The 17,269-nt window shown below is 39.4% G+C and overlaps 1 protein-coding gene across 4 annotated transcripts in view; it reads right to left on the reverse strand.

Moving 5' to 3' along the window:
• TAOK3 (TAO kinase 3) overlaps positions 1-17,269 on the reverse strand; it is a 166,594-nt gene that overhangs the window by 3,444 nt on the left and 145,881 nt on the right. For all 4 annotated transcript variants that reach the window (XM_036993397.2, XM_036993399.2, XM_036993398.2 and 1 more), the window contains exons 16-19: positions 16,213-16,341; positions 12,370-12,573; positions 6,877-7,116; positions 5,259-5,471 (exon numbers count right to left, since the gene is read on the reverse strand). In XM_036993397.2, the coding sequence (XP_036849292.1) occupies positions 5,259-5,471; positions 6,877-7,116; positions 12,370-12,573; positions 16,213-16,341 (786 nt within the window). The remainder of the gene's footprint in view (positions 1-5,258; positions 5,472-6,876; positions 7,117-12,369; positions 12,574-16,212; positions 16,342-17,269) is intronic.

Genomic DNA, 17,269 nt, shown 5'->3' on the forward strand with positions numbered 1-17,269 from the left:
AAGTTTCCCTTGCTCCTTGTGGCATCTGGACTTTGTACTATACACCAAGATACCAATCCCGTATGGGGAATGGGCCAAGCTAGCCATCAGAAATGCCAACAACATCGTTGAAGGTCTGGGGCCATTAGCAAGACTCTGTTCGGGGACTCTCCTTTCCCAGGTTTGGTTTTGTCTAGATTTAGCAGGCCCTCGGTTCGGCTGGAAACTGAGATCAGAACCCTCGAAGTAGACAGTTCTGTCTACCCTGAATTTATCTGTGTGTTTCCATATAGACCACTTTTTGCCAAGATACTTACTCTCTACCTTATGCTTCCTTTCCTATTCTATACAATTAGTGACTATATCTTAATATCTTGATTGAGAAATGGCATTTTGAAATGTTATTAGGATAGGTTTAGAAAGTTAGTTGCATAGTATCTTCCTTAGTACTTTTGGAGAAATATACTGTATCAAATGAACACAGAATAAGTAATATAACCATATTTTCAAGGTGCTTTCTAATAATTAACCCTAATCAACTTTTACTAATGAAGGGAGGGGAGATACTGGACACACAGAACAGTCAGTCTGCAGCAGGAACAGCCTCACAGATGAATGGCAAAGGGTTTACTGGCTCCCAGTGAGACCGTTACCAGTTCCCTCTGGAGAGGATGACACAGCTCCTTACCAATAAAGGGAAGGAAAGTCTGATCTGTCCTATTTACCTTTGTTAATTATTATGAGCCCTGGCCAAGTAGGTCAGTTTCAACCATCTCCATCTTCTCTTATTTCTGGCATTCTATTATTAATGTCAGTGACTATGGTATTCTGTACCAGCTCTGACTCTACACAAGTGCTAGTCTAGAAATCAGAGGATATTCCAGTATTTGGTACTCATTACCCAAAAGCTGCACATACCAAATCCATTAAAAAGTTTTATAAAAGTAAAGGTACGCATCCTATCTGTTTTCTAAAGTGGATTAAACTGAAGAAAAGGATGGGACAGAAGCAGCATAATGGAGTAGTGACCAGGCATACAGACTTACAGGCTCCTCTCAAAATGGGTTCAAATCCTACCTCCAGCACCAATTAGCTAACTAACCACTGTGACGCCCTAAGTCAGGAGTTGGTACACTATGGCAAAACCTGGCTTGTTGCCTATTTTTGTAAATAAAATTTTATTGGAATGTAGACATGCTCACTCATTTATGTATGTATTGTCTTTGGTTGCTCTTGCACTACAACAGCTGAGCTCAGTAGTTGTGACAGAGACCTCATGGTCCACAAAGCCTAAAATATTTACTATCCGTCCCTTTACAGAAGAAGTTTGCCAAGCTCTGCCCTAAGCAAGTGGCTTTATTCATAAAACTCTCTTAAAACCTGGATAAGATATGACACACCTCCTTACCAATAAAGGGAAGGAAAGTCTGTTCTTTCCTACTTATCTTTGTTAATTATTATGAGCCCTGGCCAAGTAGGTGAGAGGCTCATTTTATGGGCAGTTTCAACCATCTCCATCTTCTCTTATTTCTGGCATGCTGTTATTAATGTCAGTTACTATGGTATTCTGTGCCAGCTCTGACTCTATACAAGTGCTTCATAAAACTTCATAAAAACCTCAGTTTCATCACAGGTAAATTAGGGTTAAACCAGTAACTACTTCAGACGTCCAAGGGGTTTGAAATGAAATGACACTTATAAAATACTTAGAACAGTACCTGGCATATGGTAAACAGTCATTAAAGGACAGCTGAAATTATCACACATACTTTTATCTCCTCCCTACCTCAGAAGAAAGAGTATTTCTCTTCTTTTATTTAAGGGCAACCAGGAACCTATATTCCTGATCCTGTTCTCTCCCGCTTTACGTAACAAACATTCATTGAGCACTTGTATGCCAGGCATTGCTGCAGAGGCTGAGAATACAAAGATGAACAAGACAAAAATCCTATCAACCTTTATGCCCCCATCAGTTCCCTCTCCCCTTCTCCTTCCTTTAGCCTCTCTTTGTGCCCCGCATTCTGACCCTACCCCTTGGCTTACATGGCTCCCACAGGGTCACCTGTACCACCTTGAAAGGACCTTTACCTCCCTGACCTCCCAGTAATGTTCGATATTGTGGGCTGCCCCCTCCTTCTTGAAATCTCTCTCTTGTCTTCCGAGGTGCCACAGTCTCTTGTCTTCCTCCTCCTCTCCCTCCCCAGCCACCCCCTTCCTGGGCCATTACCTGTTGTGGGTGCTCTTCTCACTCTGACCTCTCTTCCCGAGGCTCCCATCTTTTCCAAAGGCTTCAACTACCATCTCTACAGAAATGACTTACACATCTGTACTTCTATTTCAGACTTCTTTTCTGAGGTCCAGGCCATCTTATCCAGTCAACTAGAGACATCTTCACTTGGGTCCCAAGCCGGCAAGCTCAGCATGACTAACGGTAACTAAATATCTTTCCTTTCCCACGTTCCCAATCTGCTTCGCTTCCGTTTTTACCATATAGATAAATGGCACTACCATCTACCATTTTGTTCCAACTACAGACTGGGAATCATCCTTATTATCTCACTCTCCACATTCAGTGCATTACTAAATTCTTTCACTCCTGCCTCCGGCTTACCTCTCAAATTTAGTCACTTTCTCCTTCATCCCAACTGCTGCCTCTCTAGTCTAGCCACCACTCCCTCATGCGCAGGTAAAAGAGCAACTTTATATATATAAATTATCTCCTTATATCCACTTTTGCCTCTCCCGGGCCATTCTCCACATGTCTCCAGAGTGATCATTCAAAAATGTAAATCTAATGTCAGTTCCCTCATTAATACTCAATGGCTTTCCATTGCTTTTAGGATAAAGAACAAAATTCTTAAGAAAGCTTACAAGCCACTACATGATCCAGCCTGTGTACCCACCCCTCCAGTCTTATTCTCATATGTCTCCTCCTAGTTCTCTATATCCCAGAAATAATGGACTTGAGTCCTTCAAAAGTGCCGCTGTCTCCCATCTTTACAAATGCAGTTCCCTTTGCCTAAAACGTTTTTCCTACACCTCTGCTTAAATAATCACTGTCTGAGAGGCCTTTCCTGACTCTCAAGACCAGCTTCGCCCTCCTGGCTTACACTCAGCACACTGCTATTACACTGAGTAGAAATTTTCAACATCTGTTTCCTCCATTCTTCTATAAATTCCATGAAGACATAATGGATAACTGTTGTATTCACCACAGTATCCCAGGTCCCTGGAACACAGGATAAGCACTCAATAAATACTTACTGGATGGATGAATGAATGAATGAACATACTTCAATAAATACTTATTGGGTGAATGAATGAACACTCTGCATCCTGTCCTTAGCTTAAGAACATGTTCAAGCCTTTCCCAATAACAGAAGTCCTCTCTGTACTGTCTCTTCCTCTAGCTATAGCTTTCTTTCTTCTTTCCTTCACTGATGAGGATCTGGGAAAAAGCAGTCGCACTTACAGTTTCTATCTCACTTTATGATCACTTTTTCAATGCCCTCTTAATTTCTTCCATCCCACCACTCCCGGACGGTCTGTGACAATCTGTGGGCAAGAACAGATCCACTGCTAGGTCTAAATGGTCTCTCTGCAACATTTGAAGTCATCAACTAGAAACTTCTTTTCTGGCTTCTGTGACATGCTCGCTCTGGTTCCCCTCCTATGCTCTGATTTCCTTTGGTCTACTATTACTCAGCTCTCACATGTAGGTGCCCACAACTCTGCCTTTAGTTCCCTTCTTCTCTAATACTACCTCCCATGCCTGGAAGATCTCAGGCAATCCCAACAGCTACAACTGCCCCACATAACACTGACACCTAACTTTTGTCTTTAATCATAACACTCTCTTGAATTACAGATTTCCATTTCTGTACCTCTCTACTTGGACACCCGCATAGGTCAGATAACACATCCATACCTTAGTCAGTTATCTTCCAGGCATCCAACTCACCCCTCCATCTATTTTTCTATCTTGGTAAAATGATGAGCCATTCCACTATTACCAAAGCTACTCCTCACTTGTCACTAAGCTCTATCTATTCTACCTCTTAAATATTTCTCAGATTTCTCTCCCTCCTCATCATCTCCATTAGCATATTTATTCTCTATTAGTTCAGGCCTTCATGACTTTTTTTCCTGGACTATTACAACAGCTTCCTAATAGGTCTTTACCTATATTTGTCACATTACTGCCAGTATCTTTCTATAATGCACATCTGATCCTGTCACATTTCTTAAAATAGGCTTCAGCAGTTCTCCATTACTTATAGAATAATGTCCAAACTCCTGGCTTTTGAGGATCCGACCCCCAATCAGATTCCCTTTATACTTTCGCCATATCAGTTATCCTCAGATGTACCACCAGTCTCCTTCAGGCCTTTGGGTCTTTGCATACACTGTATTCTCTGCCAGGCATAACTTTTCTCTTCTGCCTGTTCAGTGATCTTTAAGATTCATCTCCTTGTGAAACCTTCCCTGAATTACCAGGCAAACTCCCATCCCTAGTTTACCAAGACCTTTATGACCTCTCCATTTTGGGCTCCCATAATCCTCCTTGAACTTTGGGCTCATACCAAAGTTCTTTCAGTCCCTAAATGCACACTTGCCATCTTTTGGACCTTCACCTATGTAGATCCCCTTCCATGGGACCTGTTTACTTCAATAAATTCCTTTAAGCTTCTTGGCTCTTGTTGGGAAGCTTTTCCTAGGCCAGATAAATCATTTTTATTTCTCCTCCTGCAGCCCCCAGCACCTCCCACTTCAAAGCACTTACTATACTTTATTTTTATTGCTTAATTATCTGACCACCTTGCTTGACTGACTAAAGTGTGAGGACAGGACTAACTTGTCTCTCTACCTCATCACTCTATCTCTGAGCCCAGCAGAAAGCTGAACACAGATGCTCAGCAAAAGTTTACTGAATGAGTGTATCTGTGTTTCTTATTCATTTGTACCTGACAGTTGCACAATCTTTGATGAATGGAAATATGACATTGCATGTGGTTATCTATCACATCTTGCCCTCAAAGTCCCTAAGTGCCACAGGTCTGATTTAGCAGGTTATTCCTTGAGTTCCATCTTATAAAACACACTCCAAGTATCCACATTGGCTTGGCTTTATTCAGCGTCGTCATTTCCTCAGTTCTTTGGGCAGAAAAACACCAATATCCTAAATCTGTGCCAGAATCATCTTGGGAACAAAAGCTGGATCTTGAATTTTCTTGATTCCCAAAGCTCTCGAAGCTGTGGCACCAAACCTAACCACTTACCGCTTGAGAGGCCATCATTTCATTTATACTCTGTTCATACTGCTCTGCCAAAATGGCAAGTTTTCTTGTCTGCTCATCTTTCAGTGTCTTTAAGATTGTTTTGTGCTCATTCTTTGGAGTAACTTCCAACTGGTGATTCTTGAGTGCTTTATACTGTTTGGTCTGTACTTTGCAAGTGTCCTGAAACTGTTTTTTAATTTGCATTTCCATGGCCTGTGTAGACAAAGTAGCAAAAAGAAAATAAAGACACATCAGTAAACACAGGAAGCCTTTCATCCTAATGATAGAATACAAGTGCTGAGACCGGTTGTCTTTTGGTACAGTGATCCACATGACTGGTCAATAATAATGAAAATAATGCATACGACACAGATAAGAGTTAACTCTACCAATACTTTTGGTTTTATATAAAATGAATGGAAGTAATTCTGAATTTACGAATGGATTAAAAAAATGAATTGTTATAAGGGGATCACAACTCTAAGGAGATTGTGAAATACTATGAAGCTTAGTTTGGTAAAAGCATGTTTATTATTTTAATGGTTTCCTACTCAGAATCTTCAGTGTCTTCTATTTGTTGCTTTTTCCTCATCCCCCTTTACTTCCAAGTGAGAAAGGGGATGGCAGTGTATAAGCTGGCTATCGCTGCTCTGTGCTTCCTTGACAAATCGGTGAAGAACAACCGGATAATGCTTCACATCAGAACCCGTTTCCACTGGATTCCAGCATAAACGGAAAGGGAAAAGTGATTTTAGATTTTTCCCCATTAAGAAGTTATACTTTACTTGTATGTAGCAAAGAGGAAGTGTGGTGTGTTTAAGTCCAGAAAGCATTCCACCAGGTTGTCCCATAGTCAATGTGTATTTCATGTGTACTTGGAGGAGCTGTAATGACAGGGATCACTAAGATTTGTCTACAGGAGCATGGCCAGTGTGGTTGAGGTTGGCCTCATATCTGTATCAACTTTGGCAATGACCCCCTGAACATATAGCAGTGGCTTTGTCCCTATAACTTGTTAATCAGCAGTCAGCTGGAATTACCTGGAGGCAGTGAGGGCCCAAGGTGTTCCAAATCTCTAGAGTCAGGATAATAAATGCCTGGTGCAGGCAGATTCACTTCTGATTCCCAAGCCCATGACAGATGTCGCTAATAATCATATTCTTTCACATTATGCTTGGATGTGGCTTTAGAGTCTTTCTCAATACAGCAATGCTCAAGCTAGCTACTACCAATAGTCTGATTGGCATAACAGATGAAATTTATCTGCCATATACCTGCCAGGTAACTTTCTCATTTTCTCAGATTAGAACCACAGTACAATTTTAAAGAGGGCAGGTCATGAAGGGGTCAGAAAAATTTGTATAATACATGCAAAGACAAATGGAGAGAACATTTTGCACAGTGGTTTGCAAGCCAGCTTGCCCAGCAGCATCTCTTCAGGAGTTTGTTACATATTGACTCTCGTGCTTCCCGTCTGGATATTCTGACTCAGTAGGTGTGGGGTCCAGGAATTGGTGGTTTTGTGGCTCAAGTGACGCTGACAGTCATCTAGCTGTAGGAACCACTGATCTATTGTGTGCTGGAGCACAAATAGGGAAATACTCCCATTTCCTCTTACCTTTAAGTTTTTTGGCTGTTGCCGAAGTTCCATGACATGCTTCCTGTGCAGTTCCCTCTCTCGCCTCTTATTGTACTCCAGCTGGTTTTCCAGTTCAGTCTGGTGCTGTAGACGGATCAGATCCATGCGTAGCTTCTGTAACGTGTGCAGCTGCCTGTACTCTAGCTCTCGGGTGGACTCGTCATGCCGGATTAGCATGGCATGCTCCATCTCCTTCTGGGTCCTCTTTTTATTTAGTTCCTATACTCAGGAACAAAAGATAAACGGAGAGAGACGAATTGGAAGGTGTATGAGTAAGTGAGGGAATGGCCCTACTGTCTCTTAATTAAACCCATTAATAGGCATGATTTATTGAGATTAGATTAACAATCCCTGGACATTTAGGTTCTATTTGGGTCCATCACTTACAAGATGGACAATTTCATACCTATCACAACTATGCTATCAGCAAAATAGGATTAATTCTACTTGATTTCTTCTTACCTCACGAGCTGCTGTGAACCTTAATTAGGTGATGTGCTATGCATTGGCCTAAGTGAATGTTTCTTCAGTTAAGCCAGTGATTCTCAGTTCTGGCTGCCCATTAAGATCATATGAGGAAGGTTTTAATGAATTAAATGCTTCCTGAATCCCACAACCTGAAATTCTGATAACTGTCTGGGGTGGGACCCTGACACCAATATTTTTAAGAGTTCTTGGGGTGAGCTGAATCTAATATACAGTCTGAGTTGAGAATCAATGAATTAAACTGATAATGTCTGCAATGTTCTTAGTTTTCTGGGAAATATCCTGTTTTGTATGTGTTTTTGAAGTAGTCCACTGATATGTTTTTTTAAAAAAATCTCAGAGTTTAGGACAGGCTGGGAAAAAGCAGATGAAATCTCTCTTCTTTCATCTTTTCCATTACAGTCTGTTTGAACATTTCTAGATCTAATCATTCTGTTCTTTTTGGGTCTACTCATGTCTTTCTTTCCTGCTGAAGGGAGGAAAGAAAAACAAAAGTGTGTGGGAGGGAGTTAGGTGAAATTTTCATTCACTGGTTCAAGAATATTTCCTGAGTGACACTGTATCAAATTCTCAACCATGTGCTCTGGGTACATACAAATGTTTACTAACCCATGACTCTGTCTTTGGCTTACTAACCCTCGTTTAAAAATCACTAACTGGCCCCTAGGTGGCACCAAAGGATGGTGAGGCCTTCTCATAGACAAGCGATTATTGCAGGCTGATGACCAGGAGAAAAGCCAAGGAAAGCCCTGTACATGGGTAAAGGTCCTGTTCCTAGATCACTATATCATTTTAACCTTTGAGTCCCAGGACTCCCAACATTGGGCATTTATACATTCCATATTTTCCGAAATGATCCAAATTTAGTCTAAGCTGCCCAGAGCCCTGAAACTCAAGGCGAAAAATATAAAAGATATAAAGCAAACAACACTTTCAGAAAAAGTCAACTACTTCAATTTTATGTTTAATGGAATGCTTCAGGATGATGTCCACAGAATACCTGCATCAGAATTATCTGCATTACATGTGATTGGTCTTAATAATATGACACCCAGCTAATTCTGATAAATACTAAAGTTTAAGAAGCAATGGAAGAATATTCAGGGCGTAAGTCACTTTCAGCTGACTTCCATTGACTCATCATGTATGGCATTGGGTAAGTCTTTTAATTTACATTTTAGTTTCCTAAGGTATAAAGTGAAGATAACAGTACCCACTGTGAACTACCATTCTTGTGAAGATGAGGGACCATAAGAAAATGCTTCAGAATACATAAACATGTCATTTTTCTTTATTCAAAAGCAAATATCTAGCATGTATTGTAAAAAAGTGAGAGAAACATGATGATGAAATGGGTTTTCTGTTATAATTGTAGGTTGTTCCCTTTACTATTAATTCCTATATCTGAGTTGCTGAGATATAAGTTGATAAACTGCCAAAAAAATTTTAAACCTTGGGAAAAGAACGTTATTTGGCTTATTATGAGTCCACATAATAATGTGTAATATGCTTTCAATTTTTAAAAGTGCTTTCATATATCTCATTCAATCCTAACTGTAAACATAGAAGGTGCTAAGAGTACAAGTATTTACTTCTTTTATATATGATAGTAAAACATTTGGGAATTGAGAAACTAACGTAAGATCATGCAACTTCTATAAAGCAGAACAGAGGCTAAAACTCAGGTTTTTAGATTTTTCAACATTTTCCATTAAAAGATGTCCATTGAATCGCTCATATTTTCCAGTTTTATGTTTATTCAGTCTGTGATACAATATTCTGGAGAATTCCTCTACTGTAGCTAGACATGATACAATGGTGGCTTCATCTGCATAGATGACACAATATACAGTAAGCCTCATGTGTAACTTTAGTCTGTGCAAATTCAATAAAAATGAGCTGAGCCAAAGGACAAAAATGAATTTAATGGTACAGGTGATTCTGCCCATCCGCACAATCACTCCATGTATATTTGTCTAAAGGGGCTGTGAGATAAGAGGCTTGTAGCTCCCTTTCCATCAACCACATCACATAATGTGAGTATCTCACCAAGCTGAGTGTGAGCTTAGTGTTGAAATATATGTACAACGTATGGCCCTGGCCATACACTATGGCCCCTAAGCACATTGCCATGTTTTACATGCATCTACCTCCTGTCTAAGATGTGCATCCAGGGTGTGTCACCTGATAAACCCTTTCCAACTGTGATCGAAGCATTCTATTCAAGTTTCAGTGCAAGTGCTGCTGACTTCTTTAAAAGCATCTGATCTCACTCAAGTCAAAATTTTTGTCCTCATGCTCATGAGGTTGAGTAAGAATAGAATTCAAGCTTTTACAAGGAGTTGTGGTTAGCTTATGACATTTAATGTTTTCTTAGTTTCATAAATGGTTAGAAAACAGAAAGCATCTGTGTACAGTGATGATAGAGGAAGAGGCAAAACCCATGCTCTTGTGATCAATGTTTTCATTAATTAAAAGGATTGCTAATACTCAGTTTTGGCAAAGTTACAGGAGAACAGGTAGTCTTTGTTGGTGGAAATATAAACTCTTAGAAGGCAATATCTATAAAAAATTTAGATGTATACACTCGGATCCAGAAATTCCACTTCCAAGAATATACCCTACAAAATACCTGCATATGTGTAAAAAGATCTATATACAAAAATGTTCTCTGTAGCACAGTTGGTAATACTGTAAAACTTCAACAAAATATCCACTGAGAAGTACCTCATTAAATAAACGATTTTATAGTCAACCCCCCCAAAATACTATTAAAGGTTAAAAAAATTGAGGTATAGCCATGTGCCCTAGAGAGTAAAAGGAAAATAAAAAAAGAAAAGGAAAAAAAAGTTATAAAACTTTTATAGTAGAAATTTTTGTAGGTTCAGTATCCCTTTCCCCTTTTTTGTTAACAGCTCCTCTTTTCGCTTGAGAAACTACTCCACCCTATGTGGAATCAGAGAGACTATTAAATCAGTGAGTATGCACATTACCCAATCCAGTTCCAGCTATCCGAGGAATGTGAATCTTAACAAAAAATGATACAAAATTAAACATGGTTGAAGGATATACATCCCAATGGCAGTGCCTTGAGGAATGTCCATTAGCTCTTGCTATCTAGGTCACAGAAGCTGCTTTTCCAGCTTGATTCTTTACCTCTGTTATCTACCCCATATCCTTCCAGCAAATTCCTTTCCATGCTAAGTCAGCCAGAGTTTGTTTCTACTGCTTGCAAATCAAATAAACCCACAGATAAAAATGTAATCCTATTTTTGTAAAGTTATATATAATGTATAATAAGTCATATGTATGTCTTTTTTTACACTCCTCCTTCCTCCTCCTCTTAAACGTTAATACCACAGATAGGCTGTCTGTTTACACACTGGGGCCCTTCAGAGAGCCACAAGGCATTATAATATCTAGGACTTCCCCCATAAGAACCCATTTCTACCCTCCTGGTATAATATCACTCCCACTGAGAATGCATGCGCTAATCAATCTGTGTATCACCACCAAACTGGGCTAATATCTCCATAGTAAAATTTTAGCCATGTTACTCATTGTCTGGTTCAGAAATGTTCAGCTGTTTCTCCCTTTTCTAATAAGACAACACAGATAAAGAGTCTGAGCCTGGCCCATAATTACAATTGTTCAATAAATTTTAGTTTGCTCTACCTTTTTTTCTTCCCATTTGAAAACTGCTGTCCAAAAAGCTTACACCAATTTACATTCCCATTAAATGTGCCTGAAGTGCTTGTTTCTTTCATACAGTCTAACACTGGGTTTTTTAAAAAAATCAAACTTCAATATTTTAACTAATGTTCTAGCCCGTTAATGAGGGTTTCTCTGATTACTCTAGGTCACAATGATTTCCTACTGAACTTTGTATCTGCAACTGATTCTCATTCTGTATTCCTCATCTCAGTGAATAATATCACACTCATGCAATTTCCCAAATTAGAACCTTTTAAGTCATTTTTGGCCCCTCCCTCTTCTGAAATTGTCACGCCATTTGGTTTGAATTACTGTCAGTTCTGCTTCAGAAACATCACTCAGATCTAATCTCTCTCTATCCCCATTGCCTCTTTCAGGCGGAACTAGAGAAAGAGCATCCTAGCTGATTGTACTGTACTTTGCTTCTTACTCTTCTCGCCTAGCGTCACACTGATGCACTGATTCTTCAAAACAAAGATAACTTTGTTCTTCACTTCTCTGCTTCACAACCTCTGATGGCCAGGCAACTGCCTTTAGGCTAACATCTAAATGCCTTGCTGTAACAAACAAAGCCCTCCACATTCTGTTTCCAACTATTCCTGTCCTGATGCTCCACTGTGTACATCCAGAACGCTCAACTTCTTATCAGTCACTGAGTCCTCCAAGCCCTTTCATGACTATCTGATCATGATATTCTTTTTATATGTCCATTATCGTATCTAACATATGACACTGTAACTAGTCTGCTACATGTTTGTTTCTCCTCTTAGACTTACGCATACTTGAAGGCAGGGAGTATAGTTTCTGGGGAGCCCTGGTGTCTCTAGCACAGTGCCTGCACAAAGGAGACACTCTGTAAGTGCTGGACGGCTGAGAGAATTAACTTGATTGTAGAGCAGCATACTGTTATTTTAAGTGTTTCGTGTGGTGTCACAAAAACACAAGTGTTTGACAAGTAGGCTGACGGCAAAAACTCTCTGTTATTCTTTTGATTCTTACTGCATGATGCAGCTGAGAATAGGTATTCAATAAAACTATTACATTTATTTGGAAAAAGTTCATTGCTTGTTCTGTAAATGGGCTTTCTCTCATGGTCAATTTTCTTGTGGTAAATTAATTGACATTTTTTGTAAACCTACTTTGTGTCAGGCTGCACTGAAGATTATAAAGGTTAAGGATACAGAAATGGACAAAACAGACACAATCATCATGATCCTCAAAAAGCTTATTGCCTCACATGTCAAAGACAAGAGTTATGAACATTATAAATACCTCCCGAATGTTCTGCTGCTCCACCTCGTGCCGCTTGATCATTATTTTCCGCTTGAAGAAACGACAGTTTTTGTCGTAGTACAGTCTCTGCTGAGTGAGAAGGTGGGCTTCCTCTTCAGCCTGTGTGTGCTGCAAGTTCTCCTTATGCTTGGATATCCGCTCTTGCTTTTCTTTCTTAGGTGTGCTATGGTCCTCATTCATCTCCTTCACAAAACAAACAAACAAACATGCTGGTCTCAACTAAAAATAATCACAATAGTTTGTTGCAGTGGTAGAGTAAATTATTTGGAGAGCAACTGAAAATGTAAGGACAGGAAGGTCTAATATTGTTCCTTTCCCGCACCCCAACTCATTTTCTTCAATTAATTGAGTATTAAGTGAGGGGGAGACTTGTTAGTTTCCATCTCTCTGGCTTCCACTCTCAGAAATTATTGGTTCATTCAGACAATCAACACACACTTTATTGAATTCCTATGTGACAGACACTGTGCAAGGCACAAGGATACAAGAGTGAGCAAAAGAATGTGTTATCTGCCACCATGAGGCTTTACAGTTTAGAACCAACCATCAATCAAGGAACCACAGAAATGAACTGAAAGTAACTGTGATAAGTGCTGTGAAGGTGAAGTATGTGGTTCTACAAGGATATTTAATAGAAAACACTTGACCTTGGTAACAACAAAGCTGAAATTTGAAAAATTTCTAGGAGTTAACCAGTGAAAAAGGAGAGAGAAGAATATTTTGGAAAGAGGAAATAGCATGTGCAAAACCTTTAGGATGGGTTAACAGAAACATGATGTGATCAAGAAAGTGAGACAGGGCCACGGTGATCGGTGCAGTGTGACATGAGATGACACTGGACAGGTAGGCAGGACCATTAGAATCTGCCAGGCCAAGTTAAGGATGCTGATCTTTAGTGCACAGGAAATGGATTTTATATAAGTAGGGGTGTCATAATGAGATGTATTTCAAAAAGATGACTGGCACTGCCATGTGGAGTCTCCAGGCTATATCATCTCTCGCCTGGACCTTTGCAATAGCTTCCTAGCTGTCTCCTTGGACATGTTCTTGCCTTCTTCATTCTGTTCTCCACATGGCAATGCCAGTGTCATCTCATGTCACACTGCACCGATCACCCTGGCCCTATCTCAGTTGCTGGTGTGGTGACAAGACAGAAGTGGACAGATTTCAAAAACAGGAAGTAATTCTGCAAATGTCACTAGTTTGCATTTCAGGAAAAAGCAATCTTTATTTGCATTAGAGGGTAAAATCACCTATATTTTCAAAAGGACAAAATTCATAATTATTCCAGACCATATGGATAAAGGGAAAAAAGTGAATCAGAACAGTTAAAGACAATGTTCATCTATGGGGAAAGTAAGAAGACCACTTTGAAAGAAAGAACGGTTTACTCTTTGTTCATATTGTTCATACTGACAAGCCTGACCAATAATACTTGTTAACTACTCAGTTGAAACCTCCTTGAAGTGCTAGTACCTATTTTGTTTAATGCTTTGTGATGCAGGCAGACATCACAGGCTATTTAGATTGTTTCTGTACTTAGCCAAGAAATACTTGTACATCAACTTTCAACCTCCTGTTCCAGTGAGGTCTTAAGTGAAATCAGGCGAGCAAGAGCTGTTTCCAGCATGGAGTGAGCAGGGATCACAACAGGAAAACTAGGCGACTCATCTCTCAATGCCATTACTTCACTACTAGGCTTGGCATCAACCACTTCATTGCACACTCAAATTCAAATTCACTCCAAAATCAAGAATAAGTTATTTCTGGACCATCCTTCATTGTTTATTGACCACATCCCTGTTATAAATCAACAGTGGGGATAACAGAGATTAGTTTGTCATACCAAGGACAATATCTTTAAGTATCAATATCTAAATATGCATGTCTCTTTAGACAGTCTGAACTAAGTTTTACTTCATAAGGAGTAATATCGGCTTTGCATAGAAAGGCTTACTGAGGCTACCTTAAATTGGATTTAGGCTTATTTTTCTTTAAGAGCATGTTGAAAGACTTACAATTTAGTTCTGTGGTCCTTTACACTCATAAATCTGAGTATGGGGAATCAAAAAACAGCCGTATGCCTAAGGACTGCATGAGGTCTCATGAGTGCTGTTCTATGGGAGAATCTTCTAAAGGTGGAGCTCATGTAATTTCCAAATGTTGCAATCTTAGTATTACAAAAACTGAAAATGGAGTTTGCAGTCATAAAGTATAGTCTCTAAAGTGTGAGTGAACACATGGAGTTAGAAATAAGTATGAACTGGCAGTTGAGAAAATTGCAAGATTTCTTACTGAAAAATCAGAGTTTTCTCTTTGATCCAACAGCATCTTTCTATGATGATACAATAATTAGGCACAAGCAATAACTAAGAGAAAATGGAGAGAATGTGAACTTTCTTATTCCTAGTTGGACTATTTCTCTCTATAGCCTAGTTTTCCAGGCCTTATAAGTGCTACAGCATCTTCCTATTTGGACAGTGGGGATCACATACATTTCTACCAGTGCTAACAATTACCAGAGGTTCTTCTGGTCAGGGTAAAAGAACCTGAAGCTCACCCCAACCCACCTGCTTTCACTTCCTACTTTAAAAAAAAATTAGAGACGAACCTTGCTAAGTTCCATACTGTTAACTTAGAATATAAACTCAAATGAGTGATTTCATATTCTAAGACAATGCCCCATATCAAGTTTTATTAAAACTTAGTACACTGGTAGTATACAAATAAGAAATCCTACATCTTAGGAGAAGGAAAGTCTATGAACTGCAGGCAGTTCAACTGTAAGGTCCTGGTGGGAGAACTGAAATCTGAGCTTTCAGATTCAAGTGCTGTTCCTTGAGAGGACTCCCTAAGTTCACTAGCGCTCTTCAACCAAACATTCAAGAATCAATCATTCATTTATCAAATATTCACTTGTGCCAGACACAGGAATACAGTCAAGAGCAAAAATAAAAAAAAGGAGGACATGGTCTCTGCTTTATTGTTCACCAGCTAGTAGGGTAAGAAGCCCAAATAATTACTAAAAAAAAGTGCAATTGAAGACTAAGGTTATGAAACCAGGGGCATCTGTCTTGGTCAAGGCAGTAAGGAAAGTGTTCCCTGGGGAAATGATGTTTAAGTTAAGGTACTAATAAATAATCCTAAATCTTACAAGGAGGAGGAGCAGGAATTAACAGAATTGTCTATGGGGTGGGATTGGAGGTGGGGGAAAGAGAAGGGATCCTGGTAGGAGAAAGTTATGAGCAAAGACCTTGGAGAAGGATGGAGCTGGACACATCTGAGGAACCCAAAGGTGATCAGTGAGGCAGGAGCAGTGAAGAGCTGGGGAGGGGTAAGCAGGTGGGGAAACACTGATATGAGGTAAGACTGGAAGGAAGCTAGTAGCAGACCACACAGGAACTCCTAGTATTTTGATCCATCCTAAGAGCAATAGGGAGCTAATGAATGTTAAAACCATGAGGTGCTATGATGAGACTTATGGTTTGAAAAGATCATTCTGGCTAAAGGTGGAGGATAAACCAGAAGCTGGCAGGAATGGTTTAGGGTTAGACCAATGGTTCTTGAAGTGTGGTGCCTGGACCAGCAGCCTCAGCACCACCTGGAACTACGGAGAAACCCACAGGTCACACTCCACCCCACCCCACGAATCACAACATCTAGGGCGGGTAAGCAACCTGTCTGAATGAGCACATCGGGGGACTGTAACATGAAGTCTGAGAGTCAATGGATTAGACTGTTGACCACAATGTAAAAGGAATCAGTTTTAAGTTCCATCCATTCTAACGGCAACTTGTTAACTATAAATATTGGTACTCCTACCTCTTTTATTTTTTCCTTACAAATCTTATACTGCTTCTTCTGACTTTCTAAGAAAGTTGTCAAGTCTTTCTTCTGCTGAGCCAAGATCTGTTGCTGGAACTTCTTCTCATCTGCTGCAGCTACCTTTGCCTAATAAAAAAACAAACACGCTGTAAGTTGAATTGTTCTTCATATAGAATTTAGCTGTCTATATTCTCCAATGCATTAAAAGAGCACATAAGTGCTGAATAATGTAATATTTTTTAAACAAATAGTTAATAAATAATAAGGAAATGTTTGCTCTGATTCTTTTGCATCTTAAACCAGAAAAAAATTTAAATTTTTACCATTGAAAAATATATTCCCAATTATGGGAAAAACATGAAGGTGAACCCATAAACATGTTTTATTGAACACATACAATAAACACATGGAATGAAAGGTGAACCAAGGATTACATAAAAAAGATTTTTATCATACTGTTCGTAGGCCAAAGGTTAAATTATAAAAATGGATAAATAACCACAATAGGCCAGTTTGAGTCCAAGAATCTAACTCTAATCAGTATTTTAATTACCAGATTTCCTAGTGGGGTCATCTCTAGTATAATAGGCAACACTAATGACATTTGGTTTTCTTAGGCACCTGCTATAATCCACAACAGTCAGATATCAGGACACTTTGGGGGCTCCTAAGTGGATAAAACAGAGACCAAATAAAAGATAACCCAATAAAAATTGGCTCCAGAAAGTGAGCAAATCTAAGTTTCAGGGAACAATTAGATGAAGCACATACATAGATGAGGTACTTCAGGGACAGAGAGGGAATTAGGCTTCATGGTTCTTTTTATGTATCTTTTCACTGTTAGCTTCCATTATCAACATTTTTTCCACATATTTACCAAATTAAATTCCCAAGAAATAATCTGACTGTTTGTTTAATCAACATCATCCCTGTTTGGGCAGAGATTTTCATGCCAGACTGCCTCACAGGTCGATGGTTGTTGGGGAAATGTCGCTTCTACAATTCTGACGCTTCCTTCCATGTGGAGAGAGAGAGCCTAATTACTGAAACAGTC

This window comes from Manis javanica, chromosome 15 (assembly GCF_040802235.1).
Source record: "Manis javanica isolate MJ-LG chromosome 15, MJ_LKY, whole genome shotgun sequence".
Lineage (NCBI taxonomy): Eukaryota > Metazoa > Chordata > Mammalia > Pholidota > Manidae > Manis > Manis javanica.